General features: G+C 38.0%; 2 protein-coding genes across 2 annotated transcripts; both read left to right on the top strand.

Annotated features, from left to right (window-relative positions):
* The first annotated feature begins 296 nt into the window (after positions 1–296).
* On the top strand, positions 297–9,908 carry npy7r (neuropeptide Y receptor Y7). Its single transcript, XM_007240706.4, has 2 exons — positions 297–469; positions 8,027–9,908. The coding sequence occupies exon 2, from the start codon at positions 8,076–8,078 to the stop codon at positions 9,189–9,191; it is 1,116 nt and encodes a 371-aa protein (XP_007240768.2). The 5' UTR covers positions 297–469; positions 8,027–8,075; the 3' UTR covers positions 9,192–9,908.
* Positions 9,909–11,168: 1,260 nt separating this feature from the next.
* On the top strand, positions 11,169–15,498 carry prelid1a (PRELI domain containing 1a). Its single transcript, XM_007240705.4, has 6 exons — positions 11,169–11,283; positions 12,334–12,455; positions 12,572–12,797; positions 14,034–14,147; positions 14,448–14,526; positions 14,638–15,498. Exons 2-6 carry the CDS (start codon positions 12,364–12,366, stop codon positions 14,757–14,759), a joined length of 633 nt encoding a protein of 210 aa, XP_007240767.3. The 5' UTR covers positions 11,169–11,283; positions 12,334–12,363; the 3' UTR covers positions 14,760–15,498.
* Positions 15,499–15,873: the final 375 nt, after the last annotated feature.

The raw sequence follows: 15,873 nt of genomic DNA, 5'->3' as shown, positions 1-15,873 counted from the left end.
ATGGAGGTGAAGCGTCTCAACATCTGAGCAAAGAGCTGCTGATCAACAGCAGGAGGCGAATCTGAACTCCTGCTTTTCTCCTGCAGAAGACAGACAGGCGGGTAAACAGACAGACAGGTGGATAGACAGGTGGACAGTGTCGAGGGGAAATGTAGCGTCTTTTGCTAATAAACGCTGTTTCTCAGCGCTGTGAGTTGCTGGATTCGCTCTTCGCCACCAGACCTGCTCCTCCTGCTACTCCTACTCTTCTTATACTCCTTCTCCTCGCGCTGCTGCTCCTCGCGCTGTTGCTCCTCGCGCTGCTGCTCCTCGCGCTGCTGCTGTATTGGATGAGTAGTGAGGGCGCGCGGCGGCTCGTGCTGCTCAGCAGCAGCAGCAGGAAGAGGAGGAGGATGGATGGATGCAGGGATGCGGGAAGAAGAAGCCCCGGTGTCCGGACCTGCCCTCAGCCCCGGCTCTCCCGGTAAAGGTGAGTCTTTTTTACTGGGTTTTATATCGAGTTCTACAGCTCTGCAGCAGCGCGAGACTCATTAACATCTTTATCTGGATTTACAGAGCTGATTCCAGCTTTACCTTTTAAAACTTTCAGAGCGTTTATTTACCTGAAAATGAAACAACACTGTTAATTACTGCGTGTATCAAAATCATGTTAATATTAGAATATTACACTCACAAACCCTAGCCAGACATATTTTCCACAAAACGAGATGTTTTTCTTAACATTTGGCCTGTTTACAAGAGAATTGTAATCAAAATGAAATGTGAATCCCACAAATAATAATAATAATTTAAATATCCCTTTCTACACTGCAGTACAGTATAAAATAATATAATACAAATAAGATATGCATATTTTTTAATACAAACTGTACGATTAAAACCATAACGTTGAATTAATGTAAAATCTATGTGCACAAATAAATCAATTCTGACATTGAGTTGTTTCAATGCATTGTGGATGGAGAAATTAACATTGATTTAACGTTCTTAACGTCCAGCTTTATTATCTGTGAAGTGGCACTATGGAAGAAAGGAAAAGGCTTTTGAACAGGTAGAAGCTACTGTCTGCTTCTTTCTTTGTGTTTTTTACTAGTGGATAGATGCCCAACTGTACACAGAAAAGCTAAAGGGTTAAAGCTTTCTGAACCCTTATCTGCCCTTTAGAAATCTATTGTTTGGCACCTCCAGGAACTCCTTCATGATGCTAAACTAAAACTATTTCAGATAACTCTACCTCATGAAGATTAAAAGTTGGTCTGCAGGTTTAGGTTCAGTAACAGTATGTGCTGAAAGAATGAGGTCAGCTGACTACCTGAATATACTGAATATAGACCAGGTTATTCCATTAATGGATTTTTTTCTTCATATTCCAAGATGATAATGTCAGGATTCATGGGGCTGAAATTGTGAAATTGGAATTCAGGGAGCATGAGATCACAATTTTCACACATGCACTGTAAAAAATGATTTTTTGACTTTGTAAATACAACAAGGACAATTAAAGTAATTTCTACATGAAAACATCAATTCTGAGAATTACTCAAAAATGTAATGTATAATTCAGTGTAATACTTGGAGTTTCTGCGTAATTGTGTGTCTTCCCATTTAGTTAAATACATTCAGTAAATTTAACTGTAGTAACTGTAGTAAAAATTACTGAAATGTTGTCATCATTACATTAACTAAAGAAATTCAAGTAAAATGTTGCCAAAAGAACGCTCGTGTGACGTCAGACGTTAGACACGCCCCAACTTAATGCGGGGCGCTAGAGTGTGGCTCTGGGATAACAGGTACTGCCTGTCAGATGATTGCTGAACGCGTCTTTCTTCATCCTTTTATCCAGGTGGGAAATAAGTAAATGTTGAAGTGTATAATGTGATATGGGTATAAGAGTGTTGATATGGGTATAAGTGTGTTGTGTGTAATATGAGCCGCCCCGGTATCGTGTTAGCGTTAGCTACCGCGGCTAATTAACTCGGCGCCTGGCCACCGCTATTGTTTGCTAATTTCTCCGGATAGCATTTAGCTAACCCCCCAGCTTTATGACAAAGTGCCCTAGTCTATTCTCCCGCTAGCATTAGCTACCTCCTCTCAGTTACCATGAGGCTAGCCATGTTTACTGTGTATTATATGACTCCCGTTAGCATTTGCTAACTCCTCAGTTACCACGAGGCTAGCCGAGCTTACTGTGTAGTCTATGGCCCTCACTAGCATTAACTGCTTGCCTCAGTTACCACGAGGCTAGCCGAGCTTACTGTGTAGTCTATGGCCCTCACTAGAAAGCAGTGTTCCTCATATGTGGTTGAATATTGTCTCGTGAGATGTTTGAGTTCATTTTATATCATTCTGTGATCAATTGTTTCTGGATTACTTCTCTTAATTGTATAGAGCAAGAGCTAAGCTAAATTGGGATAGAAGATAAAACTAAGACAGGTCAAGTGGACATTTGTTAAGCAGTTAACCAGTTAAGCAGTACTCTTACAAAATGCCCATAATTTTTCTGTGTGTTTTGTGTTTAAAAATAAAATTATATTTTGTGGATATTGTGTGTCTTCATTTTTCAGGGAGGTGTTTTAAGCAGTGCCCATTATTAACAAAATACTTGGAGTTTTTAGTGTAATATGTGTACTAGTTTTTTACCAGAAATTTTAATCAAAATGTAACTAAGTAAAAAAATACTTGCTTTCAGTGGTAAATATTACTTTGGTATTACTAATAAAAACTGTAAGGAGATGCAAGTAAATTTTACTTAAAAAAATGCTATGTTAAATTTACTTAGTATTTCTGTGTGTAAAACGTGTACAAGGTTTTTTTAAGTAAATCCTACTCCACATTTTTTTCAGTGTGGATTGTTTACTAGTCCAGAGTCCAGACTTTAACCTCATTGAGAATCTTTGGGATGTGCTGGATGGAAAAGTGCTGCTTTGTGCAGTGGTTGGTCAGACTCTACCATCATTAATGCTGCTGCAAGATCTTGGTAAAAAAATTAATAAATTAATGCAACACTGGATTGAAATACTTCTGACGTTGCAGAAGCTTATTAAAACAAAGCCACAGACAGGCGCTCCAACCAAATATTACAGTGTGACCTTTTTTTTTTTGGTGGCAACTTTTTTTTGGCCAGGCAGTGTATAATCATCATAGTCATCCGTCCACAAACCATGTGACCACTTCCACACAGACAACCCATGTATGTTCTTATATGGAATTAAATTACACACCAATGGTAACATGATACAATATTACGAATATGGTATTTTTTTTATCATTTTAATGCATAATTGCACAAAAGAGTTCTATATAATACAGAAAAGGGGTTATCTTACTTGTAGGCAAGAGGTGGAATCAGTTTGTCTCAATATAGAATGATTTTAAAAACGATTTGCCATCACATAGAAGAACCATTTTTTGATGTAAAGAACCAGTTGTGCATTTTTAAACCTCCTTCGAAGTGTAATTTCTCATGATTAAGTTAAAGCAGTTAAAAAAGTATACACACCATAATTTCTCTTTAGTGGTTTTCTGGTATGGTAGGGGTTGTAAGTAAATTAAATGTATATAATATATTTTAAGATAAAGGTTGTATATGTAGTAGTATGCATAATTAAAGATGTTCTTTAACTTGTAACAAAAGTAGATTCTTATTTAGCAAACCATCTACAAATATGCAGTATTTACAAATACGTTGTATATGTTTTAGCTGAGCTATTTAAACTGCCCACTTACTATGACTTCCCCCATTACTTACAGTATTCTCAACACTAGGATGGTAAGGACAAGTACAAGCCTCCTTTGATACCAGTGAATTTAGCCACCGCCTCTTTTTGATTTCTGATCAGCCAATGCACTTAAAGAGGCATGATATCTACCCATGGCCTCAGCGGCCAGAGTCTAAGAGAGCACAATTGGCCGTGCATCTTAGGCTCTGGCTGCTGATGGTGAGGCAGAATAAACAGAGCTGTGGTATTTTCCAATTTCTACAAGGGCAGAAGCATGAATACCAAAGAACCAGTTTTCAAACATACACTGTAAGCCAAATACGTCCTATAAAGAACTATAAACAAATAAATTGTATTCTATACACAACCATTTAAAATATTCTTTACAAATTTCCTTTTATATGAATAACAACTTATCCTGGCCAGAAACCTTTGATGATTTGAGATTATTCATTTAAGTTATACTGGTTCTATATGGAATATTTTTCTTTCCTAAAAAAATAGAAGTTGTAGAGTGTTGTAGAAACATTTTACAAAAACCTTTTTGTTAAAAAAAAGCATAAATAAACCAAGAGTTCTCATAACTTTACTTGCCAAGAAATCATCATTTGCAGCACTGAGTGATTCAACATATCAACACGGTGTCAGTGATTAGTGATGAGAGACAGACTAGAACCATCTGCAGGGTCAAAGCTGTAATAAACGGAGGAAAAGACTAAAATGGCCTGACTGAAATTTTCCTCAAGAGACTTTTGAATATGATATGAAGTTGAAAGATAAATTTAGCTGAAATTTAAAAGGTGAGAAGTGCTACACTTTCAATAATATTTCCTCTAATATCAGGGTTATTTAGCACTGTAAGGAGCACAGTGACAAGTGAAACCCAGCGTTAAGAATCATGTACATGTTGAACCATTCAGGAGAGGAAGCCAATCACATTAGACACTGCTCTTATTTCCATGCTAACTGTTTATTGCTTTACATGCACACATCCCCAAACGCACACAAACCTAGAGATTCATTTTGTTCCAGAGACATCTGCCCTCAGGATGCAATTTTCCAGGTTGATGCTTATCTCTGCAAGACTTACACAAACGATGTTGCTGTTATCGCAATGCTAAAGTGCTACCTAAATGAAACCATTTTCCCAATGTAATAACTGTATAGTAATTTCACCTTTCTGTTCCACCAAGCCCTTGAAGACGTGAGTGATTCAGATTGCCACTTCACGTCTTCATATGTGTAGATGTTTTCAATGACCAGGTAAAATGAATGGACACTTCTTTTCTCGATGCAAAGACCGTCTGTCACTAAGGAGATGACCTTTCAGCAAACTGTGCTGCATCTCAGAAGGATCCTCTTCAAAAGGCCTAGAAGAAGCGGGAATTTAAAGTTCAGAGAGATACTTAAATAAGTCATTTCTTTTATTGATACTATCCTCAGTTGACACAGAAGCAACCATATGACAACAAAGCTACAAAGGGTGCACTAAGTTTTAGCTTAATCGTTTATTGCTGGCTGGCTGCTGACAGAGCACTGCAATAAGAAGTAATCTCTGTCTGCTATAGAGGAGAAAAGCGGGAACCTGTTTTACACAAGATTGAAAACATTTGCGACGTTACAAGACTTTCTTACAAAGTGCTCTTCGGCTGGTTTTAAATGAGACATCGTAATTGCTTCGAAATGACCTGCTGCGTAACAACAAATGGAAGCACAAGTGCTTTTCATAAATATATACAGTGGGCCCCAGGTATTTTACGAAGGCTCTATTAAATAGTTCTGACAGCCTAATAATCACACACGTGCCTATAATTGCTGTAAAAACCAACAAAGAGAAAGCCTTTTGAAAGACTGTCTGATCTATACTTTAAAAGGCCACCCAAGTCCCCTAGATTTGTTTTCAAGTCCCTGATGACCAGAGACCAAATATCAAGCTGCTTATTGCCAATATTCTGCTCCCCCCTCAGCAGTGGACCCTGCAGCAGGACATTATTATATTTGAAGTCGGGTAATCGGCTTAAATGGCAATATAGTCCTTTGTTCGGGTCATGATCCATTTCACAAGACGAAGAATGTTCAGCACGTGTGGGAGGGGTGAACAAAATACACACGTATTTTGCTGCTCCATTCAGTGATTCCTACTGACAGATTGAAGGTCACTGCAGAATTAACCTTAACACAGACACGCCCATCTTTAAATTCAGTCATGTTAACATTGTTCTTCCTGGAGGTGGACTTTTTGTTGTAAAAAATGTAGAGACATTTATGCCTGTCATTTCCAGTCCAAAAAATGAAGCCATGAAAAGCAACCAGATTCTGCGCAGTATAGACCAGAAGCAGAGCCAGATGCACTTTTAAGGCTCTCATTGTACTTGCAGTAGTTTACATTTTTACATTACTGTTATATAGGATACATTAATTAAGTAATTTCAACAGCATATCTCAACTAAGGCTGCGTCCGAAATCGCGTACTTAAGCAGTACGTACTGGATTGGGGTGAGTACGCACTGCTTGTCGAGCAAAGCAGTACGCTTTTTCAGTACGCCAGACCGCAGTACGCACGCAGCCTCGGACGCACTACATCCACCATCTTACCTCTGACGCCCTTTCACCTCTCACCCCTCCTAACCAGCGGCACACTTTACAGAGCTTTACCCTAATTAATTTAATTAAAATCCCCTCATTAATCAGCTCTTATTAATAAATAAACCCCCAAACTGTCCTATTTAATAAACACTGACTGTAAATAAAACTTAAAATTAATATTTCCTCAAATATGAAATATTTAATAATAAATATGAACAGACTGTTTATTATTCATGAAGTATATTAATAATACTAGCTTATGCAACAAAACAATTATCAAAAAGTTTCAAAGATAAATACCAAAATGTTAATTAATTCCTGCCTTTCCATTTCACCTCAGAATTTCCTTTTCTAGCCTAAATATTTAAACACATGATCCTTATTGTTATACATTATCTTTTACTGACTGCATTAAACATAAAGGCAACATATATGCATTACTGATGTAAATAAAATATGCTAGAACCAGTCAGTTTCTGGAAAACTGGGAATCATATTTGGCAATAAAAAAATATTTTAGTTATTTTATTTAATATAATTTTTCCCTCACTTGCATATTTACACAAATACATTTCTCACAAAATACAAGAATGACAAGTCTTTAAAGTAGCTTTATTTATTTTTTTTATTCATTGTTCATTTTTTTTTTTCTCCCTCTCTTCATCTTCATCCTCTCGAGTAGGAAGGATAGTTGAATCTGAAACACACACAGATTAAAACAGTTTAGCTTGGTCATTAAACAAATATAATATAAATTCTGAACAACATAAAAGTCTTACCATCCTGGCTGGTTAGCTAGCTATTTAATAAAACTAAATGAAATGGTCAGATTTTGGTTATAATTTATTAATGTGATTTTTGGCAACCAGTCTGTCTGTCTGTTGAAAAGCCTCTCTGATATCAGCAGCCTTTTTCCTCAGATGAGTTTATACAGACTGATCAGTATTAAGTTAAAACTGCCCCAGCTCTTCAGCACTGCAGCAGTATACAGGGCTGTAGTGAGTTAGTAAACGCTGGTGTTGTAGAACAGAAGATTAATAAAGAGTTGTGATAAGTTTGATAACTCTAGCTAAGCTAACTGATCTCAGTAGCACAGGGCTAACGCTGCTCAGTAAAGCAGTTCAGATACGAAAATAAAGATGTTCTGTCTGCAACAGCATTAATAACAAACCCACACCCCTATAACTCGCTACTTTAACTTAAACTAACCCTCATAAATCTTTCATTTACAGCCTGATATCACAAACAACCAAAACAGTTTATATATCTGAATCTCCTCACCTCATAAACTTCTCTCTCTCTCCACTCCTCTCCCCCGCCGCTCCGCCGCTCACTGACGGGTCACTCAGCTCAGCGCGGCTCCCGGTGGATTGTGGGAAATATTAGCGGGTGAAGTGTGCTGGGCTTGTATACTTAAAAATGTCTCCCGGTGCAGTACGTCATCCGGGAACTTTTCGCGTACTCAAACTCGCCTACTGCGCATTCGGACACACTACCCGATCTCGCATACTGCTTTTGCATACTGTTTAGTATGGAAGTACGCGATTTCGGACGCAGCCTAATTATAGGGCTTGTTTATTAGACCAATCTTCAATCCAAAACTAGACTTAATCCATGTATAGAAAACCAGTTAATGATTTCATACACAACTCTATACTCTTGCAAGCTCAAGAAAATATATATTTTTTATAAAATAACAGTGACTTTATTTTCTGCAACAGGTACACGCTGAAAGTTCTTGGACTGATCTGAGAAGACTTTTAGAACATCATGGGCCCGTCGGATCCAGCAAACGGCACGAGTGAAGTAGCCTGTGGAGGAGGAGAAGACCACAACCTGGGCAATGACACCATGGATCTTCATAAACCTGTGTTTGTGGATGACATCACAAAGCACCTGAGCGTTCAGATTGCCCTTATAACAGCTTATACACTTATAATCTTGCTTGGCCTGATGGGAAACGCCTTGGTCATTTACATGATCGTTCTCTACAGAAACATGCGCACTGTTACCAACTACTTCATTGCCAACCTTGCTTTGGCCGACTTGATGGTGGACACTATGTGCTTACCCTTCACACTGGCATACACTTTACTAGATGAGTGGAAGTTTGGGGCAGTGATGTGTCACATGGTGCCTTACGCCCAAGCTCTAAGCGTCCATGTGTCCATACTGACCCTCACAGTCATCGCTCTTGAACGCTACAGGTGCATCGTGTTCCACTTGGGCCAGCGGCTCACCAGGTGTACTAGTTTTATCATCATCACCCTGACTTGGGCCTTCGCAGCCATCCTGGCTGGGCCTCTGGCTATCTTCAGGGAATACCGTTACGAGGAAATCCCATACATTAACTTACGGATCGCCGTGTGCTCTGAAAAGTGGCCCCATGGCACCAATCGGGACGCCATCATCTACAGCATTTCCATGCTTCTTCTGCAGTATGTTTTTCCACTAGGGATAATAAGCTATGCTTACGTGTGCATCTGGGTCAAGCTGAAGAACCATGTCAGTCCATCCAACCGTAACGACAACATCAGCCGACGCAAAAAGACAACCAAGATGCTGGCCCTGGTGGTTGTGGTCTTTGCTGTGTGCTGGCTTCCCTTTCACGTGTTCCAGCTGGCCAGTGACCTTGACCTGGTCCTCAAGTTCAAAGAGTACAAGCTTCTTTACACCTTGTTTCACATCGTGGCCATGTGCTCCACCTTCACCAACCCGCTGCTCTATGGCTGGATGAACAAGAACTACAGGAACGGCTTCCTCATGTTCTTCCGCTGTGAACATAAACCAGACACTATCCACCCCGAGGGCTCCTTCCGAACCCGGTCTTTGCGAGGACTGATGGTCAACGGATACAATGATGGGCATCCCGCAACCGCAGTCTGACCCTCCATATTGCTCATAAACCAAGAAGGACCCTCTAGGAGTGTAGAACCTGCTGTGATCCTCATAACCCTGACCTTATTTGCTTTTCGTATTCAGATATATTCAGCAGATTGCATGTGTTTTATTATGTATAAGGTACTACATTTAGCTAATAACAGTTTATAATCAGTGCTTGTCAGTCTAGTTATTATAATGGAAGTGCAAAGATGAAACTAAAAGATGCGAGAGTTTCATTGTGTTGTTCTGATTTGAATGGAGGTAAATTAAAATTTACATGAGAAAGCTACATGATTAAAATTGCTCTGATGACAGACGAGGCCTGTTTAATAGCTTAATCACCCAAGTCCAGTATTGGAGCACCCAGCCTTCTGTAGCAGATGGATAACATTTAAATGATAAGAGGAGGCCAGAAAGTGCTTAATTTGTTATTTCTCTGCATTTCAAACAGCGGCATAACGGCATCCAGAAAACATTGGCTATGTTGATGTTTGTCATTGTATCTGTTACTAAAAAAGAATTACCACTCATAATGCTAACTGGTGCTGGAAGTCACCTGTGTATTAAAGATTACAAGATTTGAGGACAGCTTGTCAGCGACAGGAAAACCTAACCACATGTTATAAGATTCAGAATCTACCCACAAGTCATAATTATACAGATTTGTCACATGAGGAATGTTTATGATGCTAAAAACGATTAAAGGAGAATGATTACAGGCCCAAGAACCTTTTTTGCATCATTTTCACTTAATTTCTGTTCTTATTTGTGTGTGTGTGTGTGTGTGTTTTCTCCTATATCGTGCTTGAAACTAAAAGTCAGATCCAGTCATGTCATTTACTGGGTTGCGATTACTCTTGTTATATTATAAATATCAACATGTACAATTTAATGTTTATTTTTTATTTGCCTTCAGTTGAAGATTTGTTACAATGATATGTTGTATATCTGTAGGAGGAGCTGATTCAGGGTAAAATGTGAGAACATTCTGCCCCCTGCTGGAATTAACGAGAGGCTGCAAGGTAACTCTAGTAGCAATCTTCTTGTAAAATAGTTTTATCTGTAAACGCATTACATTTAAATTAATATAAATTCCAGATTTCTTTTAAATATCACTTTTTTATTTTCAAAAGCATACTTTACATACATTATTATACATTAGTCTTTGTGGGGCATTTATAGCCACTCTAGGGCACTAACTGAATAAAGTAAGACAGTGGCAACTTGCAGGTTTTACAACTAAAAATGTATGCCAACATTTTGCCACTTTAATCATATTAGTATTAGTATGAGTATTGGTAATGTTTAACATCATGTTAGGTGTTACCCTTTCAACATCACTTCATGAGATTTAGAGCCACTTTTCAGTCCTAGGTTTGCGAACCATCCTTTAAAATATGGAATAATACCTTAATTTAGAAATAAAACACGTGTTCTCTATTGAACAAAAGTATAGGTTCTTTCCACTATTTTATATGAGATGAGCTGCTCTGCCTCAGCCAGTCAGTTGTTTTATTCTAAAGCACCCAAAACATTCTCTCCACCAATCAGAAGATTAGGGGTTAGGGGTAAGTGGTAGGTAATAGGGGGTAGGGATTAGGGAGTAGGGGGTAGGGAGTACGGAGAAAGGGGCAGAGAATATAGTGTAGGCAGTAGGGGATGGGGAGAAGTGGGTAGGGAATAGGAGGTAGAGAGTAGGGGAAAGGGATTAGCGACTAGGGGTCCTAGAGGATAAGGATTAGGGGTAGGAAACATGGAGTAGGGGGTAGAGAATAGAGAATAGGAAGAAGTGGATGGGGAGTGGGGGGGGGGGGGTAGAGAGTAGGGGATAGGGAGTAGGGGAAAGGGATTAGAGAGTTGAAGATAAGGATTAGAGGTAGGAAATATGGAGAAGGGGGTAGGGGTAGAGAATAGGGAGTAAGGTGTAGTTTATAGGGAGTGGAAATACGGACGCACCCTGCTGAGGGGCGGGGTCAGCCCTGCATCAGCTGCTCTCTGGCCGGAAGTAAGTCTTTCTCGTGGTGTGAGCGCGCAGGAGGAGGGCGGAGGAGAAATGATAAAGAATCCGCAGTAAAACCGCTTTTCCTGCAGCCCGGTAAATATCTGACCGCCCGCACGAGTCCGCTGCTTCTCCAGACCCCAGTTTCAGTTACTTTGTAAAGAAGTAATTCTGTGTTTTCATTTAGTGGTTAGCCGCTAGCCTAGCCTGCTCTGTACCTGGAGGACACGGTAATGCTAATGCTAAAGCTAGCGCGCTGCGATAAGGGACAGAGTCTGAAACTCAAGGACAGCAGCTGTTTATATTAACTTTATTTATATAAGCGGTGTTTATATTTGCGGTATTTATATTGTTTTTTATTTTAGGGTTATTTATATTGAGTGTTTTTTTTATATCTGGGTTATTTATGTATCTGGTATTATGTAATAATACCAGATAACTAAATCCGTTCTGACTACTCATATTACCAGGTCAGAACATCTTTAATGTAATTTTGATTGGTTATTTTACTCTTTTATTTTTACTAGTAAATGTCCAGTTACAGATCTACAGTTACTTTTTTCTAGTAGAAATGGTTCTTCTATTTTCATTGTAATTTTGACCAGAAATGTGAACTACAATGTTTAGTAGTAAAAAGATAATTCTGTACATCTATTACTGCAGTTTTTAATTACAAATACAATTTTATGATAGATAAGTGAATGAAATTCTATGTTAATAAATTAAAATAAATACTATGTAATCCAGGTAATATGATTAATCACAATGGATAATAAATCTGTAAATTCAGGCATTATTACTAGTAAATATTTCAGACCTGATATCTGAAATGAGAGTTTCTACTAGTAAATCCGCCTTCCAGCAACGCATTATCTTGATCAGAAAAGTGTTGCACATTTACAGCATTTGTCTAATGCTTCTATCCAGTGTTTGAATCATGTTACACCAGTAGGTGAGTGTGAGGTTAAGGCTCATGTGCTGCTCAGCTGTGAAATTAAACCCCAGTCTGGAGAATGGTGGAACTATCCACAGACTTACACCAACTGTAGCACTTCAGCTAGCTTGAAAATATACAGTTATATTGATCATTTCATTTTGCTAAGTTAACATGTCTAATCATCAGTGAAATGTGTGTTCTGCCTGCAGTTCTTCGCCTATGTGGTTTAATTGGGAACAATGGTGAAGTATTTCAGCTGTGTAGGATTTCTTAAAGGAACATGGGACCAAGTATTTGCAGCATTCTGGCAAAGATACCCAAACCCTTACAGGTAAAACCGAAGCTTTTTCAGTGAACTGTTTAGTGATATACCAAAGGTGACTTGGATCATCATGTAGAAGTAAGACAGTTTTCTCACATAATCCCTTTTTTTCTCCTTCTCCTCAGTAATCATGTTTTGACTGAAGACATTGTCTTTCGGGAGGTGACTCCTGATAACCGTCTCCTTTCCAGACGCCTCTTGACCAAAACCAGCCGAGCACCACGCTGGGCAGAGAAGTTCTTGCCCAGTCACATGGCACGCAAGGCCTACATCATTGAGGACTCTGTAGTGGATTCTAACAACAGAACAATGGTCACTCTCACATGGAATATCAGCCATGCACGTGTTATGGTGAGCTGCACTGAATCTGTTAAAAACCTTTCTGTTAGTCTTGTATTGTTTTCTGTTGTATTCGGGCTAAATTCTTAGTTTGGTTGCCGAGCCCTTATGGTAATACAGTGAATGAAGTTATTGGCTTGTATATGACTAAACCATGTGATAGAAAAATCATAATATCACAACATATTTCTTAATTTTGGTTGGTAAAAGATATATTCTGATATTGATTTAACAAATCAGCACTTGTGATGTATGTCATTTACTTATAGGGCTGAGCGATATGGTTAAAAAATTATAGTACGATATATAAAGATAGTCACAGTATTTATCACAATGTTTTGGTATTCGTACAAAATGCATTAGGATTGGCATATTCTAAAAATATATGCTAATAATCTTTCATACTTAACATGATGATATTATTTTTTTATTACATTTTTTGTGTAGTTTCTAATCAGGCAAATCATTTTACTTGCTGCTGTTAGTGAAAGTAAATGTGTAAAAGTTTTAGTTTGTGTGAAAAAAATAAACTGTGCTAAGTTTAATTTCTTTAATTTGATTTAAATAGTTTCTAAAAAGATCTGAAATGGTTAAACTATTAAATGTGATAAACCACACTAACAAAGGATCTCTAACTGAGGTAAACAGGACTGAAGGGATTGTTGATTTCAGATGAATGGTGTACATTTTTATTGTGCTACTGTGAAAATAACACTGACTTGACATAACTGTGTTGGCTAAGCAATATGAAAGCAGTATTAAAATCTAGTGTTAAAATGTAGGTCTAAATTAAAACCAAAATGCAGAAACAGGTGTTGATCATGTGTTCAGTGTAGCAGAGCTTAGAACTGTATATTATCACATTTATCATTTCAATGAAAATTCTATATTTTAATTATATTAATTTTAGATTTTGCTAAACAAGAAATTAATTATTTAAAATTAAGTGATTTTGCTGATGATGCTTCAGTTCTAACATAAGCCATGCATTACAATGACAAGTGTCTTGGTTGTTTACATCTGTAATGGATTTTTGTAATTGAAATGGCTTAATAATGAGAGCCTTTTTGGACGCCTTCCATCACCCAGGCCAAAGATTCAGATTCATAGCCAAAGAACAATAAAAACCCACTTAATAAAACATGTTAATTATACTTTTCTGAATTTTTGTGGTAAAATCCCCTGTTTAGTTTTGCACCAGCTAGTTTTGTTTGCAGTTGTAACTTGTTTATGCTTTTCTGCCTGCAGTCTGTGGAGGAGCGCTGTGTGTACAGAGTGAACCCTGACAATAGCAACTGGACAGAGATCAAGAGAGAGGCTTGGATCTCCTCCAGCCTCTACGGCCTTTCCAGAGCAGTTCAGGTCAGTGGGCTAAAGGGCGGTCGTTAGTGTGGAAACACAGGAAAATCCTGGGGGTTTTGAGTAACATGGTGCCGGCACTGTCTGTCATTTTGTGCTGTATTACTGTTATAACCTATAAAATTACCAGCGGGTACTATAAATAGCACAACCAGTACAGACTGGTCATGAGAGTGTATATGTGGTCTGCTGACAGCTGAGCAGCTGTTTAGTCTGTGCTTAAATTACTTCAGTTAACCTTCAGCATTTCTTGGCAACAGCATGAATTTTCATTTCTCTAAATGGCCTCTGTTTTCTCTACAGGAATTTGGCCTGGCGAGATTTAAGAGCAGTGTCACAAAGACTATGAAAGGATTTGAATATGTCTTGGCCAAAATGCAGGGTAAGAATTCCAGTTCTTCATGTGTGGTATTGTATGAATAAGGGGACATTCTAAGTTATTAGATTGGTTTTAATGCTATCTTTTGCTAAGCTACATTTAACTGTTATGCAGGTGAAACTCCTACACGGACGCTGGCAGAGACGGCGACTGAGAGGGCCAGAGAAACGGCGCTTGCTGCTAAAGAGAAGGCGAAAGGCTTCGCCTCTCAAGCACAGAAGAAACAATATGTATGACTTGAAGACTGACACTTGACATTGTTTTCTCAAGCCTGTGCTTGAATTTGCTGAGGCTTTCTGAAAAGGGTCTGTCCGTTCCAGTTTGTAAAGGTATCCGGGTTCACTGTAGCACTTCTCCAGCAGCTGGATTGCCTTCCCTCTTCCGTTAGTCCAGCAAACTCCGTGAACCCCATTCCTACCCCTGATCAATGTGCCCTTCCACCTGTAAAATAAGTTTAACTGTCACAGGTACAACATCTTCTTATGCCTTGCATAGAAAGTGTGAGACGTGTATCTGTTCCAAATCCTTACTTTTCCTGCTTTCTTTTACATGGTTGTTTTACACATTTCTTTTATGTCTTTCTGTTGATTTGCTTTTGTTGTGATTTGTTAATTATAAAGGATATGATCCAAAACTGATTGAAATGTGCCCTTATGATCAATGTCTTTTTTTATTCTGCTGTGTACAGTTACTTCATTGCTTCAAATTGAAGTGATATGTGCGTTGATGGGTCCACATAAAGTGATGTTTAAATACTGCACCAGTGTTCAAAAGTATGGAAGAAAGGATTGCAGTGGACGGCAGTGTCTGTGGATATGCTTGATTCACAATTAACTTGTAAGCAAAACAATAATTATAAAGTGTATAAACAAATGGTAAAGCTCTTAAATAAGTACAATTTGCTTACTGTCAATAAACGTTTTTCTATCCAGCACAGGTCATGTTCTTTCATTAAACTGATGTCATTAATTTAAATGAATGTGTTGAATTTTTTTTGGTGTGAATTTAGGTGCCAAATTGATACATAATATTACATTTATATAAATAAAGGGATAATTCCACAAAGGGGGTACCTCAGTGAACTGGTCTTTTTGAGACTGGGTTATTTTGTTCAAATTAATTTCCATGAATCAGGCTTAAGTTATTTCATTTTATTTGTATGATTTAATTATAAATGAATTAATGTATTACAAATGCAAATGTAAATGAGCTTACAATTACTCAGTATATTAAAAGGAATGAAAATGATATATATATATATATATATATATATATATATATATATATATATATATATATATATATATATAATATAACTAATAATAATGCATTAAGATCTAATTGAATTAA

This window comes from Astyanax mexicanus, chromosome 10, assembly GCF_023375975.1.
Source record: "Astyanax mexicanus isolate ESR-SI-001 chromosome 10, AstMex3_surface, whole genome shotgun sequence".
Classification (NCBI taxonomy): Eukaryota; Metazoa; Chordata; class Actinopteri; order Characiformes; family Acestrorhamphidae; genus Astyanax; species Astyanax mexicanus.
The sequence above is the reverse complement of the archived record's forward strand: the minus strand, read 5'-3'. Positions and strand labels throughout refer to the sequence as shown.